The sequence below is a fragment of the Ipomoea nil genome, unplaced genomic scaffold (assembly GCF_001879475.1).
Source record: "Ipomoea nil cultivar Tokyo-kokei standard unplaced genomic scaffold, Asagao_1.1 scaffold1617, whole genome shotgun sequence".
NCBI lineage: Eukaryota > Viridiplantae > Streptophyta > Magnoliopsida > Solanales > Convolvulaceae > Ipomoea > Ipomoea nil.
Genome location: NW_017618045.1, coordinates 527,089 through 548,227, shown reverse-complemented (window position 1 = coordinate 548,227; position 21,139 = coordinate 527,089). Strand labels below are relative to the sequence as shown.

At 38.4% G+C, this 21,139-nt stretch overlaps 2 protein-coding genes and 1 pseudogene across 2 annotated transcripts; 1 reads left to right on the top strand and 2 right to left on the bottom strand.

Annotated features, from left to right (window-relative positions):
- Positions 1–3,743: 3,743 nt before the first annotated feature.
- LOC109191083 lies at positions 3,744–6,182 on the bottom strand (annotated as a pseudogene).
- Positions 6,183–11,118: 4,936 nt separating this feature from the next.
- Positions 11,119–12,707, bottom strand: LOC109191190 (bidirectional sugar transporter SWEET5-like). Its single transcript, XM_019341778.1, has 6 exons — positions 12,576–12,707; positions 12,439–12,475; positions 12,140–12,356; positions 11,891–12,052; positions 11,678–11,797; positions 11,119–11,577 (listed from the first exon to the last, which is right to left on the bottom strand). Exons 1-6 carry the CDS (start codon positions 12,616–12,618, stop codon positions 11,437–11,439), a joined length of 720 nt encoding a protein of 239 aa, XP_019197323.1. The 5' UTR covers positions 12,619–12,707; the 3' UTR covers positions 11,119–11,436.
- Positions 12,708–18,937: 6,230 nt separating this feature from the next.
- Positions 18,938–20,102, top strand: LOC109191082. The gene is made up of 2 exons (XM_019341653.1): positions 18,938–19,610; positions 20,098–20,102. Exons 1-2 carry the CDS (start codon positions 18,938–18,940, stop codon positions 20,100–20,102), a joined length of 678 nt encoding a protein of 225 aa, XP_019197198.1.
- Positions 20,103–21,139: the final 1,037 nt, after the last annotated feature.

The following is a 21,139-nucleotide window of genomic DNA, read 5'->3' as shown; positions in this document are numbered from 1 at the left end:
CGATGAACTATAATTCCATAATCTAATCTATGAACTAAAAATTCCAGAATGAATGAACTAAAATTCCATAATCTATAAACTAAAATTTCAGAATCGATGAACTATAATTCCATAATCAATGAACTATAATTCCATAATCAATGAACTATAATTCCATAATCTATGAACTAAAATTCCAGAATGAATGAACAATATAATGTTGTTACTGGGAATCGAACCTGAATTTTTTTAAAAGGGGAGACGCGCGTTTTTTAATAAAACGACGTCGTTTTGGCATCCGTATGCACCATGCATGGTGCATACGGATGCACAGCATAACGATTGGTTATGCTATGCAACCGTATGCACCATGCGCATGGTGCATACGATGCAAAACGACATCGTTTTAACTAAAAACGCGCGTTCCATTTTAAAAAAAAAAAAAATTAGGTTCGATTCTCGGTAATAACATTATTATGGATATATAGTTATGAATTTCTGGATATATAGTTATGAATTTATTGATATTTAGTTCATTCATTGTAGATATTTAGTTCATTCATTCACTGTGGATATATAGTTATGAATTTATGAATATATAGTTATGAATTTCTGGATATTTAGTTCATTCATTGTGGATATTTAGTTCAATCATTGTGGATATTTAGTTCATTCATTTGGGATATTTAGTTCATTCATTGTGCATTTTTACTTCATTCATTCACTGTGGATATATAGTTATTAATTTGTGGATATATAGTTATGAATTTATGGATATATAAAAATGCTATTGCCGGGAATCGAACCTGATTTCTTTTTTAAATGGGACGCGCGTTTTTTAACCAAAACGACGTCGTTTTGCATCGTATGCACCGTGCGCATGGTGCATTCGGTTGCACAGCATAATTTGCGTCCTATGAGCTATGCTAGCCTACTTTGGACAAATTGGCAAATTATACTGTGTTGTGTACCATGTGTGCAGTCTACAAATCATTGTGGTCTATGCTTTAAAACAGTGCCGTTTCTTTTAATGAAAAGAAACGACAGTTGATTCGCGCTGTTTCGCATAAAGTAATCTCTGTTTGTATAACATTTTCAGTTTCATTTTATATACATTGCAGTTTCATTTAACATAACTACAGTTTCATTTCAATATAACTATAGTTTCATTGGACATTAAACACTCAAATATGTGAAACTGTTATTCAGTTTCATTTTATATACACTACAGTTTCTTTTCGACACAACTACAGTTTCATTTCAATTCAATTACAGTTTCATTTGATAATATAAAAATAATATGGGAGACAATTTCATTTTAAATACACTGTAGTTTCATTTTGTAATTAACACACCAGAAATACATGTTCCATTAAGATGTAACGGCAACCGTTTCTTTACTTAAAGAAATGGCGTTGTTTTTGGACCATGACCCACAAAGCTTTGTGGACCATGGTCCACGATATAATTGCTCGGACAAATTTTGCTGTGTACCATTAATTGTTATGTCATGGACCTGTGTCCACCTTGCAAGGTGGACACGTGTCCATTACGATGCCATTCTGCAATTCGGAAGTAACGGTGTCGTTAGTAGCACCGTTTTAAATACACTGTAGTTTCATTTTGTAATTAACACACCAGAAATACATGTTCCGTTAAGATGTAATGGCAACCGTTTCTTTACTTAAAGAAATGGCGCCGTTTTTGGACCATGACCGACAAAGCTTTGTGGACCATGGTCCACGATATAATTGCTCGGACAAATTTTGCTGTGTACCATTAATTGTTATGTCATGGACTTGTGTCCACCTTGCAAGGTGGATACGTGTCCATTACGATGCCATTCTGCAATTCGGAAGTAACGGTGTCGTTAGTAGCACCGTTTTTCCTCCACCAATCAGATTTAAAAAAAATTGTCAAAAGAATTCAACGACATTAAAAATTGTGAATATACTGCGTAATTGTGAATATAGAGTTCTGCAGTTGTGAATATAGAGTTCAAGAATTATGAATATAGAGTTAAAAAAAATTATGAACATAAAGTTCTGTAATTGTGAATATAGAGTTCAATAATTGTGAATATGTAGTTCAAAAATTATGAACATAGAGTTCAGTAATTATGAACATAGACTTCTATAATTGTGAACATAGAGTTTGGGATGAAAACTGCCGAAATCTGAAAACAAACGCCGTTAACGGCGAAAGAAAGCATTTTTTTTTTTAATTGACAAGGCGTTTCCACCAAAAACGACGTCGTTTTGGAACCATGTCCATCTTGCAAGGTGGACACGGTTCCACAACATAATTTTGCCATGTACCATAAATATAAGGTACATTTTTAATATATATTAAAAGTATATTATTTGTGTATTAAATGTATATTATTTGATAATATACAAAATAATGTACTTCCAGTTTACAATGTACATTTTACTATACTAAAAATACATTATTTATGTATTGAATATACATTATTTGATAATATACAAAATAATGTATTCTCAGAACCCAAATATAACGTATTTTCCATGAATACAAGTACATTTTAATATACTAAAAATATATTACAAATATATTAAATGTATATTATTTGATAGTATACAAAATAATGTATTTTCAAATAGTATATACTTTATGTATACAAATAATATACTTTTTTTTTTGAAAGAATAATATACTTTTTTTGTATTCACACAAATGTATAGACCATGGTCATAGGATAATGATCCTTACTTTGAGTATATATGGTAACAAATGGACCTAGCTAATAAATAATAATTAATGCAATAGTCTGCCTGCCTTCTTTGGCACCAATTGTTATACATGAATCAGAGTCCACTTTGGATTGTAAATTAAACTTGATTCAAAAATTGTGTGTCTATAATAGTTACCTTATTAATTATGTGTTTAAGTTGTTGAGGCAATAGCTTGCAAGGAAATTATGTCCTGGGTAAAAATCAAAGGGATGATGGAGATCTGTGTCGAGTTGGACTCTACTCTTAACCATGTCCAAGCCCTTTATAGCGGGTGGTCGGATCGGTCTTATTTGGTTTTATTGTTTATGCATGTAAAGCTCTTAGTAACTTGTTTCTTAGTTATAGTTTTAGTCATATTCCTCGTTCAGTGAATTAGTCTGCCCATACTTTAGCTAAGACGGTTGGATCTTAATCTGGTCCTATGTACTAGGAGGGTTCTCCTCCAAACTTTATTCTCGCTTTACTTTAAAAAAAGCTTGAGTTGTTGGTTTTCAAAAAAATAAATAAATAAATAAGTGAACATAATTTATTAATTACAAACATATACTCCGTAATATGTTAATTACAGGACACATAATTGATTAAGTGCATTCACATAATATTTTAATTTCATAATATATGTATGTAGTTAACATATTTCAAATTCAATTATTTTCTGTTAACTATATGTACATAATATGTTTACATAATTTGAATGTGATTTTGAATTAGGTCCATGTTTTGCTATTTGACACTTATATCGTAATAACAAAATAAAACATGCCCGCAAGGTAATTTAACTCATAATTCAAGAGTTACTCTAAAAATCTTACTCAAGCAGCAAAAAGAAAAAAAAAAAAAAAAGAAGAAAAACATTTGTCAAAATTGTAACTCAATTTCAAGTCAAGAAACAATTTGTTCATTTGCAAGTGATTTTTAACTCAAGTCACATGCAGTTATTTTATTGGAACTTATAAACTATTGATATGATTATGATCTAGCTTAAAACTAGTAGGAATTATATTCATTTTAATTTGTAAGGCCGGCAACAATGGGCGGCAGAGCTTGTTTCCCTCCGGAGGTGTCCTCAATAAACTCATCCAACCCCACCCAAGACGACCCACCACCGTTTCTCATAGCTTCCGCCGCCGCTTCTCCCACCTCCTCCACCCTCCTCCTCACCTCCGCCCCTCTCACCCCTTCCATCACCTCCCTCACCATCTTCTCCACCTCCTCCGCCTCCACAAACCCTCTAACCGACCCACCCCTCGGCATAACCCTCAGCCCAACCCCGCATTCCTCCGCCACCAACCTCGCATTCAGGTGCTGCTCCGCCATGAAAGGAAGCGCCAAGATGGGAACTTTCGCACACACGCTTTCCAGCACCGAGTTTCACCCGCAATGACTCAGAAACCCCGTAACGCTTTTGTGCCTCAATATCTCGTTTTGGTCCGCCCAAACTTTCACCATTAGCCCTCTATCTTTCACCCTCTCTTCAAACCCTTCTTCTAAGTGTTTCATCATCTTTGGCTTTATCACCCAAAGGAATTTCACCCCCGACCGCTCTAATCCTTGTGCTATTTCCTTCAATTGCTCCGATGATATTTCCGCCTGGGTGCCAAACGCAACGTACAGTACTGGTGAGTTGTGATCCAGCCATTGTATCCATGGTTGATTATTCTCCGACGAGGCGGCCGGTGGCTTGGAATTGGCGGCTAGACAAAGTGGTCCAACACACCAAGCTTTAGGACCTATGTTGTTGTTCCAATACTCTAAATATTTTGTCTCCAGTTCATAAAAACTGTTCACGATTAAACCTTGGCTTTTAACCATCGTGACACCTGCATGTGAGCATACAGTGACTAATTAACCAAATACTTTGCCAGATATGAACACTCAAACTTGTTAACATGAGTCAAATGGGTCATGTTTACCAATAACCAATACGTTACTGAATAAAATTAGAGCCACCCAAAAACAATAAAAGAAGAGTGTCTGGTTGCATTCTCCATCATCACCTTCTTTTTCAATGGCAAAGGTGATCGATAATCGTCCCACAATAATCGGAATCTTAATGACCGGTTATTCCAGGTGAACAATCAATTATTGGGTTTAGATGCATGAAAATAACAAGTTCGAGTGTATAGTTACACATTTTTAAATTTTAGGAGTTTAATTGTTCTGTAATGTAGAGTTCAATGATCTATTTGACCATTTTTCTATCAAAAAAAATAACAATGTAGGTAAAATTTAAAAAATATTACATAAAATTCCATTTTTTACTCCATATTCTATTACCACCCCTAAATTCTTGATGTAAATACTTTTCTTAATACTCGCATAATAAATCTAATTTTCATTCTTTTTTCACATAAGAAAGTAAAATGTAATAGAATTGGGTAAATTATCTGTTGATAGAAATCAGCTTGGTTGGCATGAATAACCGTGCACTGTAGAAATAGAGATTAGTCTGAGTATGATACAGCTTGTGCTCTCTAGTCCCTACAGTTAGGGCCTGCTAACATGACAAAATTTTTTATCTCTGATACAATGATAACATAATAAATATTAGCGTGGACTATTTTTAAATAATACTTTTTAGTTCGTACATTGTGGAAGATAAAATTACTCCGTAGAATTTAAGGAAATCTTTACAAAAATTACAGTAATATGCAAAATATCTGCCAAAGGACCAGGAAATAATAAATATTTGCGTTGGCTGATTTAGCAACTCATTAAATACTGTCGGTTTTGCTTGTTTGTAATTTGTAAAAGGTAAAAATAGAATTTAAGGCAAACGTTACGCTTATAAACCATTGATATGGTGAATTCATAAATCTTACCTAGCTGAAGAATGAAATCAACCTGGGGACCTGACGGCTGCAGCTCATTGAACGGCGGCTCGAAGTCGTTTCTCGTTAGCCGGAGCCCCGGGAAGTCGGGGAATATGAACGCCTCGTCCGGCGACGAAGTTTGCGCGTGGGGCCTATCCCGGCCGAGAACCTGGTGCACCGTCGTAGCGAAAGCGCTCATTCCGAAGAAAAAGTACCTCGGAACTCCGACCTTCGCCGCGGTTTCTTGGGTCCATCCGAGGAAAGCGTCGGAAATTACGCACCCCACTGGTTGCAAACCTTCCAAAGCCTTCTCGAAGTCCGGCTGCATGAGGGCCGTGGCGGTGGCGAACTCGTAGAAGGAGGCGATGGATGGGAGGTCGTGGGTGTTTTCCACTCCCGGAGGGACGCCGTTGATGGGTTTGTCAGGGAAGGGGAGCTCAATAATGGACGTCGATTTGATGTCGTCGTCGTCGTTGAAGAATGATCGGATAGACGGCGCGTTGGCCGGGGTGGTGAAGATGGCGACGGAGATGCCGCGGCGGCGGAGGAGGCGGGCGAGGTAGAGGAGAGGGATGGTGTGACCATGGGACATGAAGGGGAAGATCACAAAACATTGAGAGGAAACGGCGCCCATAGTCGTCGGAGTTTGCGTTTCTCTGCTCGGAATGTAATGATGATATATGGATTATGGATGGTGGGTTTTTATAGTCTTACAATATAATGAAGTTTATTACGCACTGCTAATTAAGTGCTAAGTGTGAGAAACGTTCGTAGACTTATTGATTTATAATATTTCCATAACTATTTTATTTTTAAAAGTCAACTTTTTTATTACGGAGTATTATACTAAAAATAATTCTTGAATTCACCGATGCTGTGTGAGAAAATATAATTACAATAAATATATATATATTTCACTAATACATATTCAATTCATGTCCAAAATTCATGCATATGAGTGACAAAATAATAATATAAAAATAAAATGCTTATTATTATTATTATTATTTATATATTAAAATGTTAGAAAATATTTTGTAACGAGTGAAGTTAAAAAATAATAATAAGTTAAAGAAATATTCCGTTATAAGAGTTTGTACATCAAAGAAAAAATTAAAAAGCAAATATATCAACTCTGGAAAAATATCTTGTCATTATACAATAAAGGAATCAAAATGTACAAATTATTAATAATGCACATAATTATACCAACTTATTTTATATTTCCATTAGAACCTTATTACTAAATTTGGTTCTCATCTAATTAATTAGTAGATAACAAATAAAACCTTTAGACAATTATTGCATTCATTTTTATTTTTAATATAAAGTAATCACTTGTACATTTATCAAAATTTAATGTAGCGTACCCTTGGTCTGTTCTTGACTCTTGAGCAACACCCTCTAACATGAAACCTTCTCGCTGCTCCTTTAACACACGGGTCAGTTGTAACAAATGCTCAGTACTACTCCTTCCAAGCCAATGGAAGTATAAATTTCGGACCACAATTAATTAGTAAGAGAGTGCGAAGGACCTTGTAGTCCAATGACACCAAGTTATTCTTTTATAAAGGAGGTTGTGTGATCGAACCTCAGTGGAGGCAATATTGATAAGTAGTTATGAACAAATACTACATTAATAAGAGGAGCTCAGTAGCTCCAAAAATTAAGAAAGTCTTTGCGCGTATCCGCACATTGGTTTCCTTCCCGCAACACATGTATGATTTCACAATCTTGAAAATGGCCCACGAAAGCAACACATGTATGATTTCACAATCTTGAAAATGGCCCACGAAAGCCTTGCAGTCCATAATCAAAGTATCAACTTCCGGTCTAGACCCCATACTCTTATTTAAGGCTTGGACCAACGCTTTCGAGTCCGTTTCTGCAATCAGCTTCGTTAAGCCACGGTTTTTTGCCACAAGGAGCCCCTCCCGAAGACCCCAGAGCTCAGCGATAAAGCTACTTGTAATGTCAATTTTAGTAGTGAACCCCACGATCCGATTGCCTTGATAATCACGAATGACACCACCTGCACTTGCCATGCCCGAGTTTACTTTTTTTGCTCCATTAGTGTTCAGCTTGTACCATCCTTGATGCTGAGGTGACCAGTAAACCCATGTCTGTTTTCCCACTGACGGCCCAGAGCGCTTAAGGAGATAACACTACTAAGAATTAGTGGCATCATCAAAACCACTATATTCTATAGTTGCCCCATCAACGACGAATATAGGACATAAGCAACTACCTCTCGAAGAAGAGGTAATTAACTATTCATGAACCTTCTACAAATATAATAAATATTAATATTTTGTTCAATGTTTTTACATGAGAATCTACGACACACATCTTACAACATATGAAAATGTAGGGAAAAATTACCATTGCTGAATATCAACATGCGCTTGCAAGATCAATAATTGATAGTACAACTAAGATCCTAGTCATATATACAACAAGGCAAATCCACAACCTCCTACACCATAATCTCATTGCATGACATTGTCCTCTATGCTACCACTAGTAACTCAATTGCACATGACACACTACCAATAGAAAAGAAGAGGGCAAGTACTGAAGATGAAGGCAATGCCAATGCTACTCAAAAGAGAATTACAAAGACTTAGAGAAATTCAAACAAAAAGTAGTATATTTATTTAATTAGACTATCGTTTTTAGACTTAAGTATTTAGACTAGTGTTTTTACAAAGTTGAAAATATTTATTTTAATGACAATTATAATCAATCTCTCCTATATTATCTTGCATTCATATACTTTACATTACCGATTTAAATAAACAAATTCAACATTCAATTACCTATACATAGTGTTGCAAAAATCTCCCCTAGGCGGTCCCCAGGCGCCTAGAGGGCGCCTAGCGATTTTTTCAACATTGCCTATACATGAACATATCATATATAATCTTGAATTGATATACTTTGAAGTACTTATTTAAAAATAAATATTGGGCATTATCCTTGATGTAGTCAATACGGTGGATGGGTATCGTATATGGATACGGTTTTAGGGTCGGTTCCGGGTTCAAATCCTTTACTTAGTCTAGCAAAAAATCCCTCTCTCCTTAATAAATGTTGTATTTATAGGGTTGGAGAGGGAACATGTTCTGGTTTCGCGACATGCACGGTATGTGGAGCGCATGCACGTGTTCAGGTCATGGCCATAGGGGGTTTGGCCACATGCTTTGTGATTATATTCCTGAAGGCCCTGCGCACTGCTGCTGGTGGCAAGTCGGGAGGTCGGTCCCAGGCTGAGCAGGTCGGAGCGCTAGTATTGTAGGGATACTTGCGTCCATTGCCCCCGCGCAGGGATCGGTTGGCAAACAGGTCGGGAAGTACGATACTGAGGTCGGTTATGTTCGGGTCGGACCCAACTCGCGCCAGACGCCCGTTACCGGTCATAACACGGAACAGGTATCAGAGAATTATCCCCATCAATCCCATTCGCACAATGCACATGAAAAGTGGTGGTGTATATATATATATATATATATATATATATATATATATATATATATATATATTATTTATTTATTTATATAGTAATGATCAAATGAGACCACCTTTTTCCGTGAGTCCGTGATTAATATGGCATAGCTAAATATGTGAACTACCATGCATCCAATGCATTTCATTTTGATTTTTCATTGTTGAAAATTATGGAATTTCCGACCACATGAAAATGATCTAAAATCAAGTCCAAAGTCTTGTTCGGACCACTTTTGGTATTCGAAAAAACCTTTGTTGCTATTTCCGACCACTTTTTATTTTCGACTTGATATAAGATCACTTTCAGATGATCGGAAATTCCATAATTTCTAGCCGTATTTGCAAATACTCTTCCTCTACTTGTTCTGCTAGATTGCTTGTTTCCTGGTGATGAAACATGATTTTTCTAACCATCATGTATCGGATCATCAGTTAAGATCAATGCAAAATAAATATAATAAAGGATACAATCCATGCACGGACTTTTACAGAGAAAAGGCAGATCTTGTTCGTTCTGGGTAGGACATCAAGGATAATGAAGTACTCTCTTATAAGTTTAAAGGTAGTTACATTCTCAAATTTTGAACTTGTAACCTCTGGTTAAATTTGATGAGACCCGTGATATTTCATACACACTTTTTTTTTTTTTTTTGGTAGCTATGAAATGATTCTACAATCTGTATGCATTGTGCCGTAGTCGGGCTTATTTATTTGGTAGTTGATCAACATTGTAAATGTATTCAACATTTGGGCTTGTTGTAAATTGGGATAGAAGCAAAAAAAGCAAATAGCAACTTCATGACCTGCGGTCCACTAGGTTTGATTGCAGCAGTTATACCATAGACCCGGATCTAAAATACACAATTTATTTACTGAATGTTCACAATTCAAATTGTGACTTCTCATTTGAGAGAATCACAGAGGTACTATTGAGCTACACACACGGTGCTTGCTAGTATAATTGTTAAGAGGTGCGTTTGGAGGTGAAATCCCCAAACGCATTGGCAAAAGTTCCCACTAGACCCTTAGCCTAAAACAACCACTAGACCCTTTCATTGCGCTTTTATTAAAGAGTTAAAGAGTCATACTACATGTACTCCTTAATCTTACTTCCTAAATTTTACTCATGCCGCAGATTCTGATAAATTATTTTTTGTACACAGCATTTTCCTTTATTAAATAGCCAATTTGAGTACAATTGGAGTGATGGACTGCTCCCACCACTCCAATTGCCTCTAAAATGGGACATAAATAAGTAGGTTTGTGTTGATTTAACAAGATTTGGACTAATTAATGAAATGAACTATGTGATGGATAAAGAAATTTGGAGAAATCATATTGACAAAGTTGTCCTTAGTACAGATAACTTTCAAGTTGTTTGACTTGTGGTCCTAATATATCCACAACCTTGCCCTATGATACATTAAAATGGCGTTTGGTTGGAGAGGGGGAATTACGTGGGAAAGGGGAATTGTAATTCCATGGGAGATGGATTACTGGGAATAAAGTGAGAATTTAAATTCCAGTGTTTGGTTTACAAGAATAGAATTACTGGAAATTTCAATTCTAATGTTTGGTATACATGGAAATTGAAAGGGAATAAGTAGTATAAAGAAAAAAATGTCTATTATTATTATTGTTGTTAAACATTAATTTTAGATTAAAAAAGGGAGGGGTAGTTTTGACTCATCACTATCTTTTTTTCCCAGAAATTAAAATCCCAGAAGGGACATGGGATTTTAATTCCATGAAAATAGGGAAATTGCAATTCCTTTCAACCAAACAAGGGAATTTTGTGGCCTTTAGAATTATGTGAGAATTAAGTGGGAAGGGAATTTAAATTCCTTTCAACCAAACGCCCTGTAAGTTTCTCTCCGAACGCATATAATGAAAATAAGCATAACTTGACACGTGACTCCCTCAAATAAAAGGTCACAAGTGATACTACATTGTAACAGAGTCAATAGTATTCAAAAAAACATTGATTTTTTGGACTCACAAAATTTGAGAAAGTATATAACAATACTACCTTGTAAAGAATTAAGTGTTCCAAAAAAAACAAATAAACAAAACTCTCAGGCCATATAATTGAACGAAAAATCCCGATTAATATAATAATGATGCTCCACATGTATAATACAACACAAATTATTAGCATCATTGCATCGTATATATATCCAAAATACAATTCGATGACGCTAATTAATGCTCTAAGGTCGCAGAATGCACGCCCCCATTATTGTTAAACCCAGTCTCCGCAGTGTAGTGATAATCATCCTCAACGATTATTGTTCATCGGAATCTGGTCGGGCAAAGAGACAGCCGCCGCCGCCACCACGGGATCATCCGTCGCCAATTTGGAAGAATAATGTATGTAAACCTCAAACGTTGTCGGCGGTTCTGCTGGAGGAGATTTCAACCTCGTTGTTGGATTCATTTTCGTCCCAATTGGTTGTGCGATAATACATTGCATAAAGTACGAGTTGTACCAATCCGGAGAGTGCTCCAAGCCCATTCGGGATCTATTATTAAGATTGTGTTTTTAAGGTAAGTAGGTATAAATATCTGATCAATTTTAAACTCGTAACCCGAAAATTCAAAGAAAAATAAAAGAGGAATTACTAGAACGTAAAGATCGAATTTGATGAAAGCGTAACAAAACCACACACATCCATTGGCAAAGTTGGCAAGTGACAGGTAGAAGGGCATGTATTTCACACTTTTTGTGGTAATAACCCGTTTCTGAATAACAAAAAAAATAATATAATAATATTAGTTTTTTAAAAAAAAAAATTAATGAAACATAATAGTTTGAGGATTGAAGATCATACGTACCATGACAGTCAAAGGAGAGGTATACATAAGAACATTGAAAACGATACACACAATTCCAATGAGTGCAGATCTCTTCTTGGTGCCGTGGAGAACCGTCAATGTAATGGCGACGATTCCGGCAAAGAAGATGATTTCCACTAAAAGTACAATCACAATCTTCTTCTGAAATAATTGCATTTCATGTTAATTACTTCCTTAATTACATCCATCCATCATGATCTCAAAATTAAATATGAAATAGTTACGGACTTTGTTTTTAGAATTTGAGTAGATGAAAAAGATGATGATATAAGCAGCTTCAATAAACAGACCGGCACCATTAATTGTGACGACAAGCAAGCTATCAGGATGGACAAAGGGCATCCCATAGAACACCCACATCGCACAATTTAAAATCGTCGCAAGATATGGGTCTGCCTTGAAAGCTTGAACGGATTTGGATTTGATTATTTTAGCGAATGTGGGACTGTGGAAATCAAGATTACGTCAATCCTAAACAAAATTATATATATGCGTAAATTAATAATAATAAAAGGAATAAAATTTACGCTGGGGAGAGGAAGAGGAAGCATGATATGATATTTCCTGCACACATATAAATGGAACTAATTAATTAAGCTAGAAATGAGTATATATGTAGATTAAGATAAAGCTAAGGTAATTAAGTTAAGGAGCAGTAACTAACCTACAATACCAACTATAGTTCGTGCGAGGTCTCTGTTCACCATGATGAATTAGTTAATTGTGTATTAAAGCTAAGAATGAAATTAAAGAAGAGATGAGATGAGATGTGAGAGTGATGTGAGTAGGTAATTTAAAGAAGCAAAATGGGTTGATTAGCAGTTAACTAGGTTTAAGGATCACCGTAGAAATGAAGACAGTTATTATGAGTGGATAAGTTTGTTGATAAAAGGGCATATCCTTTGATAGATAAGGTAGATCAGATAGGGAAAAGGTCAAGGTTTAATCTTGCTTACTCAAGCAGTCTTGAAATTATAACTCAATTTCAACAAATAATTTGTTTATTTGCAAAATATTATATTTTTAACTCATCAAATCACATGCACTTATTTTATTGGAACATATAAACTATATATTCATATGATCTAGCTTAAAACTAGTAGGAAAATAATTCATTTTAATTTGTAAGCTAAGGCCGGCAACAATGGGCAGAACTTGTTTCCCTCCGGAGGCGTCCTCAATAAGCTCACCCAAGACGAGCCGCCACCGTTTCTCATAGCTTCCGCCGCCGCTTCTCCGACCTCCTCCTCACCTCCGCCCCTCTCACCCCTTCCATCACCTCCCTCACCATCTTCTCCACCTCCTTAGCCTCCACAAACCCTCTTACCCCCACCCATCGGCATAATCAATATCTCATTTTGGTCCGCCCAAACTTTCACCATTAGCCGGCCTCTATCTTTCACCCTCTCTTCAAACCCTTCTTCTAAGTGTTTCATCAGCTTTGGCTTCATAACCCAAAGGAACTTCACTCCACTTCATAAAAACTCTTCACGATTAAACCTTGGCTTTTAACCATCGTGACACCTGCAACGTGGCGTTGGCCGGGGTGGTGAAGACGGCGACGGAGGAGGCGGGCGAGGTAGAGGAGAGGGATGGTGTGACCATGGGACATGAAGGGGAAGATCACAAAACATGGAGAGGAAACGGCGCCCATAGTCGTCGGAGTTTATGTTTCTCAGGTCGGAATATAATGATCATAGCAGAAGCTCAGCTATGGATGGTGGGTTTATAGTCTTACAATGAAGTTATTACTAATTAATGACTGTTTTGTTTTGGTTCCTCGAGTAATTATCAAATTAATCATTCACTATTAATTTTGACTAATTAATTTTTTTTTAAAAGTCTGAATCTCAACCCTAAGAGTCCACAATCCAACCCGAGACAACTTATATCATGCACCAGGGTGCGCATTGCATTGTGCACTCTAATGCAAAACGACATCGCTTCACATAACTGTATAAAAAAACACACATAATTGTATAAAAAATGCACATAATTGTATAAACAAATACACATAATCATGTCAACTCCATACCGCGCCTCCCAAAACGAGGCGCAGGATGCACAATGCTATATGCGCCGTAGTGCAGGGTATAACGATTGCCAACCCAATTATTGAAGATTTATGGTTAAAATTAATAATGAATGACCAATTTAATAATTATGACATAATCAAGAGATAAAATGGTCATTAATTCAGTTATTACGCACTGCAAACTTTGATTTTTAAGTGTGAGAAACGTTCGTAAACTTATTGATTTATTATTATACTAAAATAATTCACCGATGCGGTGTGAGAAAATTTAATTACAATAAATATATATTTCTTCTCCCATAAATATATATTTCACTAATACATATTCATGTAATCATGTCCCAAAATTCATGCATATGAGTGACAAAACAATACGGAGTAATATAAAAATTAAATGCTTTTATTATTACTATTAACCTACATTAAAATGTTAGAAAATATTTTGCAATGAGTGAAATTAAATTAAAAATAATAATAAATTGAAGGAATATTTTGTAATCAAAGTTTGTACGTAAAAGGAAAAAATTAAAGCAAATATAGTAACTTTGAAAAAATATATTGTCATTGTACAATGAAAGAATCAAAATGTACAAGTTATTATCAATGCGCATGATTATACCAACTTATTTTATATTTCCATTAGAATATTATTACTAAATTTAACTCTTATATAATTAATAATAATAGATAACAAATAAAACCTTTATTGGATATAATTCTCTCTCTACCTAGGGTTTTCTAGGGTTTCGGTCGCTCTTTCTACTTGTCTTTTCGGCAGACTAACCGGCTCTTTGTTGCTCACCGGCGAACGAGGGGAGATCAGACTGCAGCTTCGGTGGTCTACTCCGTGACACGTCGTAATTCCGACGCGTAGCAAACGAGATGGCAGAACGAACGACGGTGGCGGGGATCACGGCACGGTGAGCCGACATGGCTTTGGAGGAGGAGGAGGAGGGTTTTGTGCCCCAGGTGGAGGAGGAGGGTGACGTGCAGGTGGCTGGGGAGGCGGAGGCTACGTGGGGGTTGGTTGGTCGTTTCTTGACAAAGAAGCTTGTTAAGCTTGAGTTTATGAGTCAGGTAATGGCATCCGTTTGGCAACCGGTAAGTGGTGTTCAAGCTTCTAAGATACATCTGGGCGTGTTTCTGTTTGTTTTTCATCACATGCATAACGGATGTGCAGCGCGTCTTTGATGAGGGACCATGGTCTTATGATAATAACACGGTTGTCTGTAAGCAAGTTCCTGATGGGGTCCTGCCTATTAATGTTAAGCTGGATACGGTTGACATGTGGGTGCAGATCCATGAGTTGCCCATGGGATATACAACAGAATTGATATAGGAGCAGATTGGAAATTATCTGGGGGTGTTTGTGAAAGAGATGATCGTTTTCAGAATATGCCCTGGAGAACTTTCTACCGAATTAGGGTTTCATTGTCGGTTGATAAACTTTTGAAACGCCGAATGAAGTTTATAAAGTGGGATAAAACAAGTTGTTGGGTATACTTCAAGTATGAGTGTTTGCATACGTATTGTTATTTCTGTGGAATACTTGGCCATGCCTACAAGTTTTGTCGTGGTGCGAGGGATTCAGTGATGCCAGTGGAGGACTATCTGTAAGGTCCTGAATTACGGGCAGGAGGGAACCGGGGGCCAAGGCCGGTTGGCGGCAGTTGGCTACTACCGCCGCCGACATTGGTGCGGGGTGGTGTTTCGGGGGAGGGGAGATCCGAGGCAGGGCAGCACGGTGTTGTGCCGGTAAGTGGGACCGGGGACGAGGCTGGTGTGGTTGCTGTGACCAAACGCCGGCGGGAGGTTTTGGGAAGGGAGGGGGGGGGGGGTGAGGCATGGGATAGATGGAGGTGATATTGTTATGGCAGATTTTTCAAAAAACTTGCAGCAGGCGGGCACTGGTTCCCAGGCCCGCCCAACCCAATGAGTACCCTGAGTTGGAACTGCCGTGGCTTAGGCAATCCACGGACAGTTCGAGAAATTGTGGACATGGTGTCCAGTAAGAAGCCAGACTTTGTATATTTAATGGAGACAATGGTTGGACAGGATCATGAAGAACGCCTCCGTATCAAGATTGGTTTTGAGGGGTTATTTTATGTGGACAATGAGTGGAATGGTGGTGGCTTAGCGTTACTTTGGAGGAAAAACAACACTGCTACCCTCGTGAGTTACTCTAAGAATCATGTGATGTGGAAGTCCGCTTGGATAATGATAAGGTTTGGAGAATGACGTGTTTCTACGGTTTTCCAAAGCGAAATAGAAGAAGGGAATCGTGGGAGCTACTGGGGACGCTAAGTGGGAGATCTTCACTTCCTTAGGTTGTAATAGGAGATTTCGATGATCTCCTATATCAGCACGAGAAGATGGGGGGGGGGGGGTAAGGAACCCGCACCCAAGTAGTCTCCTTCGCGGTTTCGGGGAGGCGGTGGATGGATGTGGATTAGTGCAGATGGCTATGAGGGGCTATCAATTTACCTGGGAGAAGAGTAAAGGCATGAGCAATTGGATTGAGGAAAGGTTGGACAAGGTTTTGGCGACGGCATCATGGGGGGATGTCAATCGCCATGCAGAGGTACAAAACATTTTGACTCGTACATCGGACCACTCGGCCCTTTTCCTCAAGATTAATGCGTTATGCATGCAGAGGGGACGGAGCCAGAGAGGGTTCAAGTTTGAGATGGCCTGATTGCTGGATGATGGGTGCAGGGAGGTGGTTGAGACAACCTGGCAGGACCGACGGACTGAGGGTTTGCTGAATTGTCACCAATATTGTGGACGCAGTCTGATGCGATGGGGTGGATATCGCTTTCACAAATTTGGAGACCGTATTAAGCGATACGTACGAGACAGGAGGCCGTTAGGCATAGTTGCGATCCGGATGCGATAGCTGAGTTTCAGAGTCTCGAGATTTAGTTGTCCCAGCTGGAAGCCTAGGAGGATATGTTCTGGAGGCAGAGAGCAAAGCAACACTGGCTGCGTGGTGCTGATGCTAACACGAAGTTCTATCACAGGTATGCTTCTGCCCGGAAAAAAAAAAAGAATTTTATTGCAAAATTGAAAAATGATGATGAGGATTGGGTGGAGGGGGAGAGTATGAACTCGGTTATTATGAAATATTTTGAAGGAATTTTTGCCACTAGTAATTCTGTATGCAGTGATACGTTATTTGATGATTTTGCTCCCCGTGTTACCCCGATCCATAACACTGCCCTATTGCGCCCCTTTGATATTGATGAGGTAAAAACGGCTGTTTTTTCTATGTTCCCTGATAAAGCCTCGGGACCGGATGGGATGAACCCCAGTTTGTATCAACATTTTTGGGATGTGGTTGGGGTGGATGTGTCTGTTTTTATTGTTAACACTCTGAATTCGCGTGTCCTCCCGCGTGGTTTAAATGATACGAATATAATTCTGATCCCAAAGAAAAATGTGCCTGAGACAGTTGGGGACATGCGACCGATTGCTCTCAGTAATGTGCTCTATAGGATCATGGCCAAGATGATAACCAACAGGATGAAACCACTTATGGAAAATCTAATCTCAAATTCCCAGAGTGCTTTTATTCCAGTTACGTTGATTACTGATAATATTCTGGTAGCCTCGGAAGTTGGTCACTTTTTAAATAGAAAGCAATGTGGTAAAGTGGGATGGGGAGCTTTGAAGTTAGATATGGCGAAGGCATATGACAGAATGGAATGGCCATTTTTGAAAAGAATGTTGGAAATAATGGGGTTTGATAAAGGGTGGATTAATTTTTTTTATGGTATGTGTAACGACTGTGACATATAAGATTGTGGTGAATGGTGTGCCTGGAGGCCAAGTAATATCGACTCGGGGACTCAGGCAGGGCGACCCCCTATCTCCCTATCTGTTTATTATTTGTGCAGAAGGATTATCTTTGTTGTTGCAGAGGGCGCAATTGGCAGGAGCAATTCATGGGTGTAGAGTGGTTAGCGCCCCCCCCCCCCCCACCCCCCGGTGTCACATCTTTTCTTTGCTGATGATAGTTTCTTGTTTTTTAAAGCAAACCTACAAGAGGCCGGTGTGATTAAACAAATGTCTGATGAGGTACGAGAACCTGTCTGGCCAGATGGTTAATTATCATAAATCTAATATTTGTTTCAGCAGGAATACCACGGGGGAAGATAGAGATGTGGTGGCAAGTTGTTTGGGTGTGGACCAGGCGCCAAATTTTGGTAAGTATCTTGGTCTCCCATCTTTCATTGGGAGAAATAAGAAGGCAGTTTTTTCTTATGTGGAGGATAAGATCAGACAGAGAATTGGATTGTGGAACAAGAAACTGTTATCCCAGGCAGGGAATGAGGTACTTTTGAAGAGTGTAGCCCAATCTATGCCTACCTTTCCAATGAGTATTTTTTTTTATTACCTGATTCAGTTTGCTTATCTATTGAGAGGACGATGAACAAATACTGGTGGGGAAAAGGAGTGGAAAGGGGAATCCATTGGAAGGCCTGTGACAAGCTGTGTGTCCCTAAGAAATATGGGGATTGGGTTTTAAAGATCTTCGTTCCTTTAACCTGGCTATGTTAGGGAAACAGGCGTGGAGATTTCTTACTAATCCAACCTCTCTTGCAGCAAGAATTTATAAGGCTCGTTACTACCCGACGACCTCTTTTGTTGATGCAAAGGTTGGAAATTGTCCCAGTTATTGTTGGCGGAGTATAATGGCTGCACATAATATGGTTTGCTCTGGGGTACAGAGAAGGATTGGAAATGGGGAAACAAGTCTTATCTGGGGGCACCCCTGTTTACCTGATGATCCAAGTCCTTTAATACAGACAATAATGCTTGAGGAGCTGCGTGAGGCGAGGGTGATAGGATTGATTGATCAACAAACAAATACATGAGATCCCCATATTTTATGTGATTTGTTTGAACTGGAGGATGTGGCTCGTATATCTAGGATCCCTATTAGTCCGGATTATGAGGACTCGTGATATTGGTATAGGGATCCAAGGGGTATGTATTCTGTTAAGGATGCATATAGGCAGATTGTTGGAGATTTTGTGCATAATCCTGCTACTTTTGATAAATGGATTACATTGTGGAAATTGAAAGTTCCCGCCAAATGGAAAACTTTCTTGTGGAGAGCTTTGTGTGATATTCTCCCTACCACAAACAACCTGATTATAAGAAGAGTGGAAGTGGATCCAACATGCCCTATGTGTGATATATCTCATGAACATGTTATGCATACACATACTACTTGTGACTATTCTAAAATAGTATGGAATATTTCGGGTTTGCCTGTTACAAATATTGTTGCTACTACTTTTCCAGAATGGCTAATGGGTGCGATGATCAACTTAACAGAGGAACAACTTGCCATGATGGTCGGGGTTCTTTACCACTTGTGGAATGCCCGAAACGATGCTGTATGGAGACGAGCCCTGCCGCGACCACCCGCTACGTGGAGGCGAGCCGCGGCTGCCAAGGCTGCGTATAACGAGGCGCACTGCCCTGGCGGATCTCGCACCCCGCTGCTGGCTGCACCATTGCCGCAAGGCCGCCCACGCTGCTTCTTCGATGGAGGATATCGCCCGCACTCGGGCGATGCAACTTATGGTATTGTACTGGTTCACCCGGATGGCTCTTTCAAGGCGGAAACAAATGGCAAACTACCGGGTTGTTTCTGTGAGCATATATCCATTAATGTGTATCCAACTATTAGCTTAGGCTTTTAGTTGAGATGGAGCACATGCTTCAATTTGGTATCAGAGCCAGATCAAAGGTCATGAGTTTGAATCTCAACGCCACTCGTAAGCGACTACGGTTTACCGGTCCACGTGTTGGTTGGAATCCACCATACACGTGAGGGGGCGTGTGAGCATATATCCATTAATGTGTATCCAACTATTAGCTTAGGCTTTTAGTTGAGATGGAGCACATGCTTCAATTGTTTCTCACCCCTTATGGCAGAGGCTCTTGCATGCAAGGAAGCGCTATCATGGCTTTAGGAGCGTAATGAATTGGATGTGGACTTGCTGACTGATTGCGCAGAGCTCCGACATCATTTACTGTCTAGTCCTACGACCATCCTATCCTATGTAAGGGTGGTGGAGGACCAATGCCGGGCAACTATGACCCATTTTTCTTATTGCTCTTTGAATATTATTTCTAGATTAGTTAATGTTAGTGCTCATACTTTAGCTACGTTAGCTTTTAATCAGGAACACTCTATGTACTGGGACTATGTCCCCCCTGATTGTTTGGTTCCTTTCATTAATTAAAATATGCCAAAGCTTTTGGTTTTCAAAAAAAATAAATAAATAAATAAAACCTTTAAATGATTGCTTACATTTTTAATTTTTTTTTTAATAAAGTGATTACTTGTACATTTATCAAAAAATTTATTCCAGCAATGGTCCTCCAACTATGTTGATTTTCTATAATTAGTCATCAACTTTTAATTTGGACAATTTTCACACTCGACTATCAAAATCTTTCCAATGTTAGTCCTTCCGTCACAAACCCGTTAAATGGATGTCAAATAGAAGGGTAAAACAGTCATTTCACCTGCTGGGTGTAATTCCTTGTAGTATGAATGTATGAATATTGAAACTGGTGTGAATAAAGACATTTGTCATCACCTCCATTAAACCTTCATAAACAAAAGAAAAATGGACCCAAATCTCTTCAAGCTTGTTCAAATGAGGCCAAGAGCCGCAATGCCCCACCAAGCAGGCTCCTAGAAGTCGCAGCTGTAACACCCCGAAAATTTGAAACTTTTAAAACTTATATAATAAAGGTGAATTCTCATTAAATCCCAAAATCAAATATAAGAGTACGGGGTGCTATGCCACATCTGAGCTGGAGAACTCAGATGCACAAGCTAACTAACTAAATATCCTCAAAGCAATGTCAATACATAATCATGGCACGCAGGCCGAAAGGGAAACGAACTAATCTACGCTCCAGATCTCTAGCGCGCTCCGGGGTCTACTCATCTGTGCCTGAAAGCCAAATATATCTGTTCAGCGAATGATGTTGGTAACCCCTTCCAACGCGTTGAAATACAATATAGGTAAATATATATATAGATATACGAAAACCATTTTGAAGCAGGAAGATATGTACTTAGGGGACTCTAGCTTTAAAATCAGGGATAGACTCGACAAATAGGGATGAGCATATTCAACAATGATAATCAGTTATATAGAGAC

Coding starts and splice junctions, on each gene's coding strand:
- LOC109191190 (XM_019341778.1), bottom strand. CDS start 12,618: ATGGTGAACAGAGACCTCGCACGAACTATAGTTGGTATTGTAG. Junction 12,476..12,575: donor AACTATAGTTGGTATTGTAG/GTTAGTTACTGC, acceptor ATATGTGTGCAG/GAAATATCATATCATGCTTC. Junction 12,053..12,139: donor ACTCAAATTCTAAAAACAAA/GTCCGTAACTAT, acceptor CAATTATTTCAG/AAGAAGATTGTGATTGTACT.
- LOC109191082 (XM_019341653.1), top strand. CDS start 18,938: ATGTATTCTGTTAAGGATGCATATAGGCAGATTGTTGGAGATTTTGTG.